At 47.3% G+C, this 12962-nt stretch overlaps 1 protein-coding gene across 2 annotated transcripts in view; it reads right to left on the bottom strand.

Moving 5' to 3' along the window:
- Window positions 1-5757, bottom strand: part of GNAO1 (G protein subunit alpha o1) — a 268026-nt gene extending 262269 nt beyond the window's left edge. For both annotated transcript variants that reach the window (XM_067551993.1, XM_067551989.1), the window contains exons 1-2: window positions 4918-5757; window positions 4621-4663 (exon numbers count right to left, since the gene is read on the bottom strand). In XM_067551993.1, the coding sequence (XP_067408094.1) occupies window positions 4621-4663; window positions 4918-5035 (161 nt within the window). In that variant the 5' untranslated portion in view covers window positions 5036-5757. The remainder of the gene's footprint in view (window positions 1-4620; window positions 4664-4917) is intronic.
- Window positions 5758-12962: the final 7205 nt, after the last annotated feature.

Raw genomic sequence — 12962 nt, 5'->3', positions numbered from 1 at the left:
GTCCCCAAGGAATAGGAAAATGAGTGACTATTTTTAAAATTTGTAATGATTCAGACAAGGGTTTTCTGCATGTTTTACGACCTGTTAGTTAATCAAGCCAAAAAACCCATGGTAGTAAGTTTATCCCAAATATTCTTTACTTCTTCAGAACTCATCAAGGGTACTACTCCCATCTAGTTAGTTTGCTAGAACATTTTCAATAGTACTAGAAGTTTCACTTCAGCATATATATGACAGAGTTCCACACTAGATTTCAAAAGAGAGAAAGCAATGCAAGTCACTATTACATCTGCAAGATATCGGCTTTAATATTTAGAGTGCAGAGAACAAGAAACATATCAAGATCCATTAGCAAAAAACATTATTCTGCAGCGTGTCTGCCATGCCACTATGCCAGTATCCTAATTATAGCTTGCAACTGAACAGTCACATTCAGCAAGGCATGAGTGTAAATTTTTTACTGAATAGAGATGGACTTAGGCATGTGTTAAATGCTTTCCTGAACCAGGGTCTATTGGATGAATGTTCCAAGCCACACCCAGTCACTCTAAAAATCCAATTATGCTAAAAAAAATTGTCTAGATTTCACATTGCATTACAGATAGTACAGAAAAGAAAGTTGCACATTATAACATTACTATTTCTGAATTTATTTTAAGATTCAAACTATTGTCACATTTATTTGAAATCTAAATACAAATTGCTGATTCCATCTCTTGTAAAAGAGTTTTTCACCACATGCTTTATTTTTCATAATCAAATAGATCTGGCATATCCATTAAAAACATTCATTGGGTTATATTGTAGCAAAGCAGAGTTGAAACAGGGCCTGATTCTGAAAAATGGGTGCCCTCTTCTCACACTGAACTGAGTGGGGGTGGCAGAGCACCTTGAAAGACTGGACCGCTAATTAGCATGGCCCTGATCCTGCAGTTCATTGCATGGGTGCACAAACCTGCCCATGTGCAACAATTTGCAGAATTGGACCCTGCAAGAATAATACAAAAATGTACCAAGTCGTACTACTCGAAGAGCCAAATAATTTTTAACTCTAAATACAGATAAAGTCATAGGGTTATAGAGCATCAAAATTATGTTAATTGTTAGATTACAGTTATAATTACTTCCATGTCTGCATTGCAATTGTTTGAGATTCTCTCTCCAAAAAACCTATGTTATAAATCTGCCAATCACCAGTAATCCTTGTTCACGGGGAAAAAAACCATTACACCAAAAGATACATCCAACTCTTTCTAAAGTCTTTGCAATTAGGTTTTATAAAGGCATTCTAACCCTAATCCCAATCCTAAATACATCTCTTAAACTACTGTAATTTCTATCTGCCATGTTTTTACCACTCCTTAACATTTCAATGATTAACTAGTCTCTAGGTAATCCTCAATCCTTTAACAACAGTATATTCTATCTATTCCTTTGTTTTAATATTCATCAGTCTACAAAATTCTAGGCATACGGTCCAACCACCTACCTCAGTGTGAATACTACCACAGACAGTCTCTTGTCTATCTGGTGTAATTCACTAATTTGAAGCACCTAATAATATATGGTGTAAAAGCAGTATCAGTCTCCCTCAACACATTCTAACAAACATGCTGTTTAATTCTAGTCTTGGTTAAGAATTCATTAGGTTCTCATCAGGCCTGTGTGACTAACTCAGGCTTTACTTTAGAATATTATATAATACTGCTTGACCAGTTAAAATACTAATGGGCATATTATGATTTAATTAACCTCCAAATATAAATATCAGCAAGTTGTTCATTCTTCTCGATGTCACAGACTTTGAACAGCTCTCTAAATATGCCTCCTACTGTATTCATAGCAACACTGCTATCTCCACCCTGCCCACTGTACAGTCCTTCTGAGTTTCTACAGTGAAAGACACCTCCCAGTTCTGACTGCTGACAATGTAAGCAATTGCATAAAGGCAGGTTTCATTCTGTGAATTTTTAACACAGGTATAGAACAGCAAGCATATCATATATTGCTTTGAGCTCTACTGATGAAGAGCCCTATATAACAACTAGGTATTATTATCATTTTTACTTAATAAGCTGCGTGCAACATCAGATCAGTATATTATCTTGTTCTGTCTTGCTTTAAAAACACGAATGCTGCCACACAGGGCTACTGTACCGTAACTTGATATGCCTACATGGTCACATCATGTACATTCTCACAAACGCGCCCTACTATTAATCTTCTCTAAGGATGGTTTGGATGTGTTTTGGTTGAAGGGAAGTGGTAGATATGTGGATATCAGCACACACATACACACACAAAGCCATTCCTCTAGATTCTATTGCAGACAATCTAATAGATAATACTGATGTACTAATGTACTCATTTATTGGTGTTCATTTGCAGTAGCCCCTTCCCATTCCAAATTAGCCAGTAAACCAAAGAACAAAACGGCCCTGCCTTTTTGTAAAGCAGCCTTTCCAAGCAGCGAAAGCTTAGTTTGTAGTCGTTACCGAAACACAGATCGATCACTGTTAAAACAGCCGTTTGAAACGTCTCAGATTTCCAAAGCTGCTACAGCCAGGGAGGGTCCACGCCCTAGAAGATCTCCTCTCCCAGGACCATCACTGGGAATGGGAATTGGAAAATGTCACCTCACCACCTTTGCCTTATTTTTCTCCCAGTTACGGAGATGCAGCCCTGCCCAGGGGTTGTCTGTGTGTCCACACAGGTCTCCGCATCCCCCTCCCCTCCTGTATGTGCCACCTTGGGTGGGGCTCTGAAGGGAAGGGCCCGATCCTGCTCCCACTTGCACTCAATGGTTAAACTCCCCTGGGGAGCAGGCGGATGCCTCGAAGGGGGTGCCGAGCGGCCCCGAACCCCTTCGGCCATTTCCGAGGCGGCTCGGCTTCTCCCGGCTGTTTCCGAACGCCGCCGAGCCCGGCGCCGGGCCGCTTGCCGAGCCCTGCCGAGCGCTCCCGAGCTTTCAGAGCCAATCGACTTTTCCAGGCTCTCCTGGGCGCTGTCCACCACTTGAACCGCCTGAAATCGAACGGCTCGGCCGGCGGCGTGGGGGACCGGCCCGGGGAGGCAGCTGCCTTGCAGACAAAGCCCCCCTCCCCCCCATTGCTCCCACCCTTCTCATCTGCAAAGGGGGAGCCGTTCCCACGGTGTCCAGGCAGGAGCTCGGCCAATGACAGCCCACCACGCCCTGCCTCCACACCCGGCCCCGTGCCGCTCCGGCTGAGCAGCGCACCCAGCCCAGCAGCACCCAGAGCAGCAGCTGCTCCCCTTGCACCCAGCCTTGCAAAACAGAAAATAAAATAAAATAAGACACCCGCCCTGTGTGTGTGTGGGGGGGGGGGGGCAGGGGGATATGTAAAGAACTGGAGAGGGAATCCGAATCAACCACCGGGCTGCGATCAAGGAGTGCCCGGTGATGGGGCCACCCGCAGCCAGCTTGGCACGGCTGTGCTAGGGTCGGGCTGAGATTTTTCTTTGTCAAGTATTTACGAAATGGGAACATCCTCGCTGCTCTCCCTAGCCGGCTTCCCCTCCCTCATCCCCCCAGCTTGCCCATAGGGCGCAGTCACTCCAGCCGTCATAAGCGGGAAAATAGCACTTTGTGTGTATTGCACAGCAACGCCTAATTAGCAAACGTGTGTGTGTGTGTGTGTGCGTGCGTGCGCGTGCAAAGGTGGCCCAGCGGAACCTATGGGAGGTCCAACACGGCACAGCCACAGCGGCCCCTCACTTGCACGTCCAGCCTCCGGAGATTTAAAACACATCTGAGCTCGGGAGAAATGGGCGGTGGAGGGGAGGGAAGAGGAATAATGCTCCGAATTGGACAGTGCTTTTACAAGGGAGCCGGTTTCGTTGTTGTTTGCTTATTATTTTTTGTTGTTTAAAAAAGCCCCTCCGTTTCATTTTAATTGGTGATCAGCAGCCAAATTCATCTCTAATTAATTAAGAGGAAAGGCTAAAATCTCGGGCAAAAGGGGCTTTGAGAGGCAGCAAGCCTTGCTTTAAATCCGCATTACAGGCAGATTTTTTAAATAAATAAATAAATAAATAAATAAGCAAATAAATGCCACAGAGAGTCAGCCCAGCAGCCCATGTCAGGAGATCAAACAGCGAAGGGAGTGTGTGTGTTGAGGGGAGAGGGCTGGGAGATAAAAACCTGGACATTAAGCTTAATTGACAGTGGTATGTTTAATGGCTCTGCCCAGGTTACATCTGTGCCATTCACATCAGCTGGGAAACCCACCCTGCGCCTCCCCCCCCCCCCCCACACACACACCTTGTGAGAAAGAAAAGAGGAAGCACACCGCCTCCAATTCAGCACCAAATCCATGAACAGCAGACACCTGCTCGTCCATGGTGAGCAAAGAGCTTGGATCCCCCTCCATCTTCTTTCCACACCAGAAATCACTGCTACAGATGTGCCGTACCAAAGGGTCCACACACGGCACAAAATAACAATAATAATCCTTAGATAAATATGGCGGACACAGTCATTCTTATAACTAAAGAATCGACTCCCTGCAAACCCCCCCCCCCCAATCAACAGGGGAATGTCTAGATTTTTTTTAGGGCAAACGATCAACGCTTGCAGGGCATTCGCCCCAGAGGACTTACTTCATCTGCTTCACAATGGTGCTTTTCCCAGATTCTCCAGCCCCTGTTGGGACAGACACAGAAAGGAAAGAGCTGGTGAGTGTGAGACTATAAGGAGATCAAGGAGATTACACAGGAGGGAGCAGCTGTGTTAATGGATGTGGGGAAGGGGCGGGGGGGGGGGGATCAGCTTGGAGAAATACAGAGTTCCCAGGGCAGAAGGTGCAGCGGCGGTAAGGCGGGCATGGAAGGGCGAAGAATCAGGACTTAAGGAAGCGAGCCGGGATGCGGGCTGAGGGTCGGGGAGCTGCAGCTTACCTAGCAAGAGCAATTTCACGTCTTTGGCGGCGCTGATGCCATCCTCCTTGAGGTTTTTCTCAATCGCTTTGCTCCTCTCCAAGGCAGCTCTCTCCTCTGCGCTCAGTGTACATCCCATGATGGCCCCAGAAAAAAAAAAAACCCCAAAAACCCCAAACCAAACCTCGGCGGACGCTTCTCCCCTTCTCAGACACGCCCAGGGAAAGGGGGGGGGGGGAAATCACAAACACCCCCAGGAAAAAAAAAACCAAAACCTGGGCAACCAAATGCGTCCCCCCCCCTTTATTATTTTTTGTAAATGTCCTTCCCTCCTTTATCTCTCTCTAGCAATCAATGCATCCAAGTGGGAGCCGGGCAGATCTAGGGCTGCAGGCACCGGGGCTTGTGCAAAAAAAAAAAAAAAAAGAAAGAAAAAAAGGCTGAGCTCTTCCTGGAGGAGGAGGAGGCGGAGGAGGAGGAAGAGGGTTCGGTGGGGGGAGGGGAAAGGGTGGATCCTTCTCTTGCTGTTGCTGGAGGATTTTTTTTTAATGCAGGCTGTGCGGGTCTCTAATGGGCGGCGGCGGCGGCTGCGAGCGATCGCATCGTTCGGCGGCTCCTGGCGGAGAAAGAAGCAGAAGGGGAAAGAGAGAGAGAGGGAGGCAGGGGAAGAGAGAGAGAGAGGGAGAGAGAGAGCGCGCGCCAGGGGTCCGCACTCACAGGCTCGCCTGCCTTCGTGACGTCCGCAGCGCCCGCCCGCGCATGCTCCCGGAGCGGAGCCGGTGCTGCCTGCTACAGCGGAGCGAGCGGCTGCTGCCAGAATGTATCCGTGCGGCTGCCTGCGCTGTGGGCGCGGGGGGAGCCTTCTGCCTCCATTCCCACAGGTGCAGCTCCAGCCCTACAGCAGCAGCAGCAGGGAGATGAGGCGCGGGGCAAGGCTGCAGGGGACAAGCTGGGCGGGCTGGACTGCGGTTCTGGCAGGGCGAGCTGCCTGCCCGGTGATCCTGGGCGGTGGGCATTGCAGGAGGGTCCCTGGCAGTCAGAGGATCGGTCTCTTGCCAGCCCAAGTGCTCTGCAGCCTCGAAGCGTTGGAGAACATAGGGGCAGGCTCGAGTGGGAGGGAGCCCGGGCTAGGAGCCAGTGTCTCTGGGATCTGCATTTTTAGTGGAAAACTTGGCCATTGTCTCCACTGGATCCCTCTAGGAAAGCTCCCCCAGGCCAACAGACTTCAGTGAGATTTAGAGGCGTGCCCATTCCTTGTCTGCCCACGTGCTCCTTTTGCAAACACTGCTAGGGACAGCGTCGGTGCCACTGGGTCGCTGGCTGTGGTTCGACAAGTCCCAGTTTCAGGGTGACCACTCGGTACATTTGTGAAGTGCCTGGGCTCCTGGAGGGAGGAGGTGCTTTAGAAATGTAAATTATTGTTTTCACCATTGTTCATTATTAATGTGTTTTGTAGCTAATCAGCCTTCTATTGCTTATCAAATTTCTATCATAATTTGATAATTATGAGAAGAAAGGCTCTAGTCAGGAATGCAGGAATCCTGGGTTAAGTTCCTAGCTTTGCTATTTCCTATGCTAGCCTTGGTCAGGTCACTTACTTTTCCCATACCTCAGTTTCTCCTCTGTAAAATGGAGACACTGCTTCTTTTCTCCCACCCTTTGTCTGTCTTGTTTATTTAAACTGTAAACTCTTTGGGGCAGGGATCATCTCTTACTCTGTGCTTGTACAGTGCCTAGCACAGTGGGTTCCCTGTCTTGGTTGAAGCCTGTAGGTGCTGCTGTAATATAAAGCATAATAAATGATTCTATGAAATATATATAATTGCAGGGATAAACCCTGTTAGGCCTAGGCAAATTTGGTACTGGGGGTGAATGAAGGGAGAAAAGGCTTCCCTAATCCCACATCACGTTCATACACTGACATGTTAATGAAATTGTTTCTTTTTCTTTCTTCACGTGGATGTGTGCAGTTTTTAGCTGGGGAATTTTTTTCTTGGGGGTTGGAAGGCAAAGTTGTTAAACATTGCTTGATATAGTTAGATTAATCACCAAAAGGGATGCTGTCAGTGTTTGGGCACAGCATTTAGGTTTTTTGTTTTGTTTTGTTTTGTTTTGCCTTGTTTTGTTTTGTAAAACCCCAAATATTAGTAGAAATAGTTCATGATATTTAGAAATAATCAGTGCAAACAGTTTTCTAACCTGAAAATTGATCTCTAAATTGTTTGCCACTTCAGCCTTGCAACATTGTGCTTTTGCATTGGAAACAAAAAATGAAATTGACTAGGAACTAAAAAAAAGTTGACTAATTTATTTCCATAATCCGGCATACAAAAAAATAAAGAGCATTTATGGTGAAAACAGAATTAAATATTAATTAATTAAATATGCTCTCCCTTTTAATAATCCAGTATGTTAGTAGTAACAGATGATTATTTTAATAGAAAATTTTTAACTCAACAATCCCTTTAACATGTAAAAAGCTACACAAGAATGAAGGACTATATTATTTATCTGTTTGTTTATTTGTTTGTTTATTAGATTTTATTAGTACCAATCTTTGTATATAAAATGTTCAATCTTTTTGAACAACGTTGTTTAATCTGAAAGATGTAGGTGCTTGATTTTTAGATACTCTAGTTTCACAAATTTTATTTTAGTATTTTGGCTATATTGAGTGGGATTATTCTCTTTGCGGTTCATCCACTGCAAGCTAATGAAAAGAACTCTCCATGTCAGATTACTTCTTTCTAATCTGTATTATTATTCTTCACCAGCAAAGCTGACTGTTGTCTTGGAATTCCAAGCCGCTAAATTCTGTATTTCTTGACCAATTTTATCAGTTAGATTCTAAATGAAAATTATGAAACAGAAGAGCACAGAAAGTGTTAGTGGGGAAAATTAAGGTAAATAATGACATTGTTTGAAACTCTTTCATGGCGTTACAGACAGGTGATATTTATATTCCATTTTAACCCATGAGGTTGATGGGTGTTGTGATGTCTGAGCATGAATGATATCTAGAGAGATAACGTTGATGAATGCAAGCACAGAAAGTCAGTAAGGGTATGTAGAGATAAAATGCACCACACAGGCCAATGAACAAAATGGAGGACAATTGACGAAGGGTGTAAGAAGGAACAAAAGAATGCTTTATAAGTAGATAGGAAATAAGAAGATGGCAAAATGCTTCCTAACAGTGAGGGAAAGCAAATAACAGATGTGAAAGGGAAGGCAGAAATGCTTAGCAGCTACTTTTATTCAGCCTTCTCTAAAAATGTTACTCATCACAGGAGGCTTAATACATCGGGCCAAATCCTATGAATCATGCCTTAGCAAATCCTCAGCTGCTGCCACAGTGCCACATTGTCCCAATCCGACAAGCAGGGCTTGCGGCAGAACAGATCTGGAAAGAGGAGTGGCCAGGGTGGTATGTGCAGGTTACAAATCCATGGATAACTGGCCTTCTACGTTCCAGACTTTCCTTGCCTCTTCTGGCTTTCTTCTCTGTTCTGCTGCATTGATTTCTGTAATTCCTGGGGCCCTTGCTTGCAGCACTAACTCACCGTGCTTGAAACACTGAATTTCTTGATTATTTTCAACAGAAACACGCCAGAGACAATGCCTATTTTTCTGGCACCTCCCCCTTTCCCTTACCCATACCCCTTTCCAGCTGTGGGAAACTGAGCTCCATCACAACAGCCATGGAATAAAGAGAGGAACATCTCTGGTGGGAGGAAAATCTCTGCACAGCTTTCTCTTCCAACCCTCCACCTTCAGAACTGGGCTGTCTATCTTCCCTTCTTACATAGTAGGTGGAGAGGAAGAATATGGCCAATAGTTAAAGGCAAGGGATAGGTTTTAAGGCAGAATCCGGAAGAGAAAGATTAAAGAACACAAATAATGTGAACATATTCTGATGAGTAGGACCCAACAAAATTCACTATAGCATCTTAAAGGAACTATCAGAAGTAATGTTTGAACTCATTTCCAAGAACACCTGGATAACAGGTAAAGTCACAGAGAATTGGAAGGGGCAAATATTTTCAATTATTTGTGCAATTGGGAAAGCATGGAGACTTGTAGAATTACAGACCAGGGAACCAAATTCTTCTCCCAGCTGCACACCAGTGTTACTCCTGTGAGTGATGTGTGTGATAAGAATTTAGTGTCAATACCTTCTCAGAGCTTGGAAAATTTACCAACCTGAGAATTAAAATTACCAGCCTGAAGTCAGTATGAAAAATGCTGAATCTTGAAAAAATGTTCGGTTTCTGACAAAAAATTGACATTTTCTGCTTAAAATTTAGATGAAAATGAAAAAATAAATCACTAAAATCTTCCAAGGAGAAAAAAAACCCAGAACATTTTCTGACAAGTCCTACAATGAAGCTTTTTGGCTAGAGGTTCAAGAAGACAGCATTTTTACCCATTCACATTCGGAAGATTATCTTCATGAACGTAAAAGCTGCACACATTTTTAATAAAAATTTAAGTTCTCCACTATTCACCAAGGACAGTTTCCTATTCACCATAGATGAGTAGAGTTTTCAACCCCTGTGCTAGAGCAATTAATAAAGCAATCAATTTGTACATAACTGAAGGGTAATAAAGTGGTAAATAGTAGACACTGTGGATTCATCTGAAACATATACCAAACTAACTTAATTTCTCTCTGTGAGAGTATAATAAGCTGAGTTGATAAAGGAAATACAGTGGAGGGTTAGTATTTCAGTTTTAGTCTGATATTTGATACAATTCCACATAGCATTATTATAGGGAAATGAGTAGAAGGTAGGCTGGATGGAATTACTATAAAACTAATGAATAATTGGCTAGCTACAATAATAAACATGCTGAAGTCTTCACTCAGGGCTACACTGTGACTTTAGGCACACACCCAAGCAAGGGGTAGTGTGTGAGCAGCACCAAAGATACTGTTTCCCTTCCAATTTGCCTCTTGTTACTCCTCCCTGTGAATCTGAGCAGATACTCTGGCTCGTGAGTTGATGGGAGAGAGGCAGTACTTACGCTATGTCTATTTGCTGCCATCAGATCCATTTTTCTGGTTCGATTGAGCGGCAGTAAAGACACGGTAAATCGATCTGGAAGTCGATCTAATAAAACCACCTCCCCAAAAAGCGTAGCACTGCATCGATGGGAACGCATTTCCCGTCGGTGCAGTGTGTGGGCGCGGGGACAAAGGATGTCAGCGCTGGGCCACATTCCTGGTGGGCTGGGAGTTGGGCCCAGGCTTTGGACACAAATTGTCCTCAGTGGGACCCCTGACTTGTGCTAAAAAGGCTATATACTACACAAGCAATAATCGTGCAAACCACAGCACTTCTATCTTCGAGTGATTGCTCATATCCATTCCAATATAGGTGAGTGCGCGCCCTGTGCACTGGTTCCTGGAACTTTTTTCCCCTTAGCAAGCCCTGTAGGATCGGCTCAGGTGCCCCCTGGAGTACCGCGCTCATGCTGTGGTACATAGGACGCCGCCGACCCCGCGGGCCCTCAGTTCCTTCTTTCCGCCTGTGACGGTTACTGGAATGTCTGCCTCTTGCCTCAGCAAGTAGCATCCCCTTTGTTTTCCATAGGACTGTTGTTGTTAATAGACTGTTAAAACGTTAAATAGAGTTAAGTAGTTAAGTAGTTTAGAAGTTAGATAGTAGCCCTTAGGGGTTTCAGGTTGGGCCATGCCTGGTTCAACCGGCTTCAAAGCCTGCACCGTGTGTGCTAAGGCTTTCCCCGTGAGCGACCCTCATGTTCGCTGCCTCCACTGCCTCGGAGAGCAGCACTGAAGAGACAAATACCGCATTTGTAAGGCCTTCAAGCCCCGCACTCAAAAGGAGAGAGAAGCGCGCCTGAAAGCTATCCTTATGGAGTCTGCTCTTCGGCGAGACTTGGAACCAGCGCGTTCCCCCGCAGCACCGAGTGTCTCCTCGGTGTGGAGCGCTCCATCAGCACCGACCTTGACCCTACAGGGCCCGGCACTGAAGCGCCACAAGGGGAAGGACGCCACGCGCCGGGACTCCCCCACACCACCCCTCTGGCCTGGGAGGAGTCAGGAGATGCCCTAGCCACGTGCCGTCGAGATTACTCCGGCACCGGCATCTCCACACAGGGAGGCTCCCCCGACTCCATGGAGTGGGGGAGCGCCCCTGCAGGGACCGTCGATGCTGGAGGCATTCGCCATGGCACACACCGTCATGGGCATGCCCACGCCTCCATCCCCCCCTCGGCCGAGGGCGCAGGGACCGGCGTCTTGGGGTAAGCCCGCGCTGGGTGACCCTGGTGGGTGGCGGAGACAGGAGTTGAAGTCTCCCCCCAGACGGTCACGGAGGGTAGAAAGTGCGGGCTCCCCACCCAGCTCCAACACCAAGTTGTCGAGCTCCTCGACACCGCGGCACCGAGGGCGGTCGAGAGGCTCACGTGCGAGGCGACGCCACTCCAGTTCTGCCTCGCGTAGGGGTCGCAGCTCCAGCTCTCACTCCTCCATAGAGAGTCCTGCTCGGTGCCGTTCATCATCCCCGGCACGCATCCCGACCAGCACACGGCACCGGTCTCAATCCCCGGCACGGATCCCGGTGCCTGCCGAGACCAGTCGTTGACCACCATCTATGACGGCTTCACTGCAGTCATTGGCACCGGCAACTTCGGCACTGCGCAGTCGGTCTCGCTCCACGCGGTCCCGCTCCACACGTCAGCACTGGCGGCACCGACAGCACTGCTCCCAGTCCCGAGGTGGGAAGTGTCGCTGCAAGACGTCAGGGCAGAGGAGGCGATCACATAGCTCCGCCAGTAGTTCACCCCCATGACGACACCGTAGACATCGGCACCAGCGCTCGTTGTCATCCTCTTCCCGGAGCCGCTGTCCTGTCAGGGGCAGTAAGCGGACGTCCAGCAGCTCTGGGTCCTGGACCCGCCACCAGGTGTCCCAGTCGGCACCAATGCCAGCTCTGGCGTGGCCACAGGGGCCATGGCAGTGGCCATACTGGGGACCTTGGGGTATCCAATTGGGCCAGGACACTACCTCGGTCCACTCATCAGTGGTCCAGCCATCCCCCCCTCCCACCAAGCCAGCCGGATAAGGGCCATCCCTCTGAGGAGGGATCAGACCCTCCACAGGGCCCCTCCCACAGTCCTCCTCCTCATCCCCGGACGACGTGGCTTCCAGGGACCATAGGGCACCGCTGCCCGACTTCAGAGCTCACCAGGACCTGCCGAGCTGCTCGCCCATACAGGCGATTTTGGAGCACTTCCTCCCTTTGAAGCTCCAAGGTTTAGCACTGGCCTCCCTGAGGCAGTGTCCAGAACAGGGCAAACCTGCCCAATAGGCACCAGAGTAATGGGATTGTAATACGGGCAGGCTATATTCCCCCCCCCCCCCCACCATTCCTTCCCTCACCACCTGGACAAAGAATGTGGTAAAAGGGTGTTATCTCTTCTTTCCTAGGCAGCATGTCTGTTAGGGAAGGCTTGGGATCTCTCACCCTAGTTCTTCCCTGGTTGCTAGTTTGTTAAGGGACTTCATGGTCATTCCTGCTGTTAAGATAAATGTATATACTATGCAAGTTTTGTGGGAAATAACAAACGGGCAGGTATATATGCCTCCCATAGCCATTAATATTCATTTTATAACCATTTATATCCCAAATAGGGATTTTATAGGGTGCTATAGAAGTGTGTGTATTTACATATTCTTATAGATAAAAAGTTGTAAAGTAGTGAACTCATGGCTCACTTTGTTGGTCTCGAGGCAAAGGGGAACGAGTGGCCTAGAAGCTGTAACCAAATAAATGCTCCTTATCACTCCACCTGGCTCAATCTCTCGCTGTCTCTTCAACCATCCCTGCAACACAGTGCAGTGGAAACAGCGCGATAAAGGGAAGTTATGAAGTCGACGGGAGTTATGCAATCTACTCTACATAGCTTGCGGAACTCCCATCGACTGCCGCCGAATTTAGCTGGCAATGTAGACCTGCCCTAAGACTCTTCCGTTTTTCCTCTCCACATGCTCCTGCTAGCTTTCTCACAGAGGAGGAGTAGTGGGGGAGCAGCCCTTG

This window comes from Emydura macquarii, unplaced genomic scaffold (assembly GCF_026122565.2).
Source record: "Emydura macquarii macquarii isolate MOO-44397 ecotype Brisbane River unplaced genomic scaffold, CSIRO-AGI_Emac_v2 contig_295, whole genome shotgun sequence".
In the NCBI taxonomy this organism is placed as follows: domain Eukaryota; kingdom Metazoa; phylum Chordata; order Testudines; family Chelidae; genus Emydura; species Emydura macquarii.
Note: the sequence above shows the minus strand (reverse complement) of the source record. Positions and strands in the feature narration are given on the sequence as shown.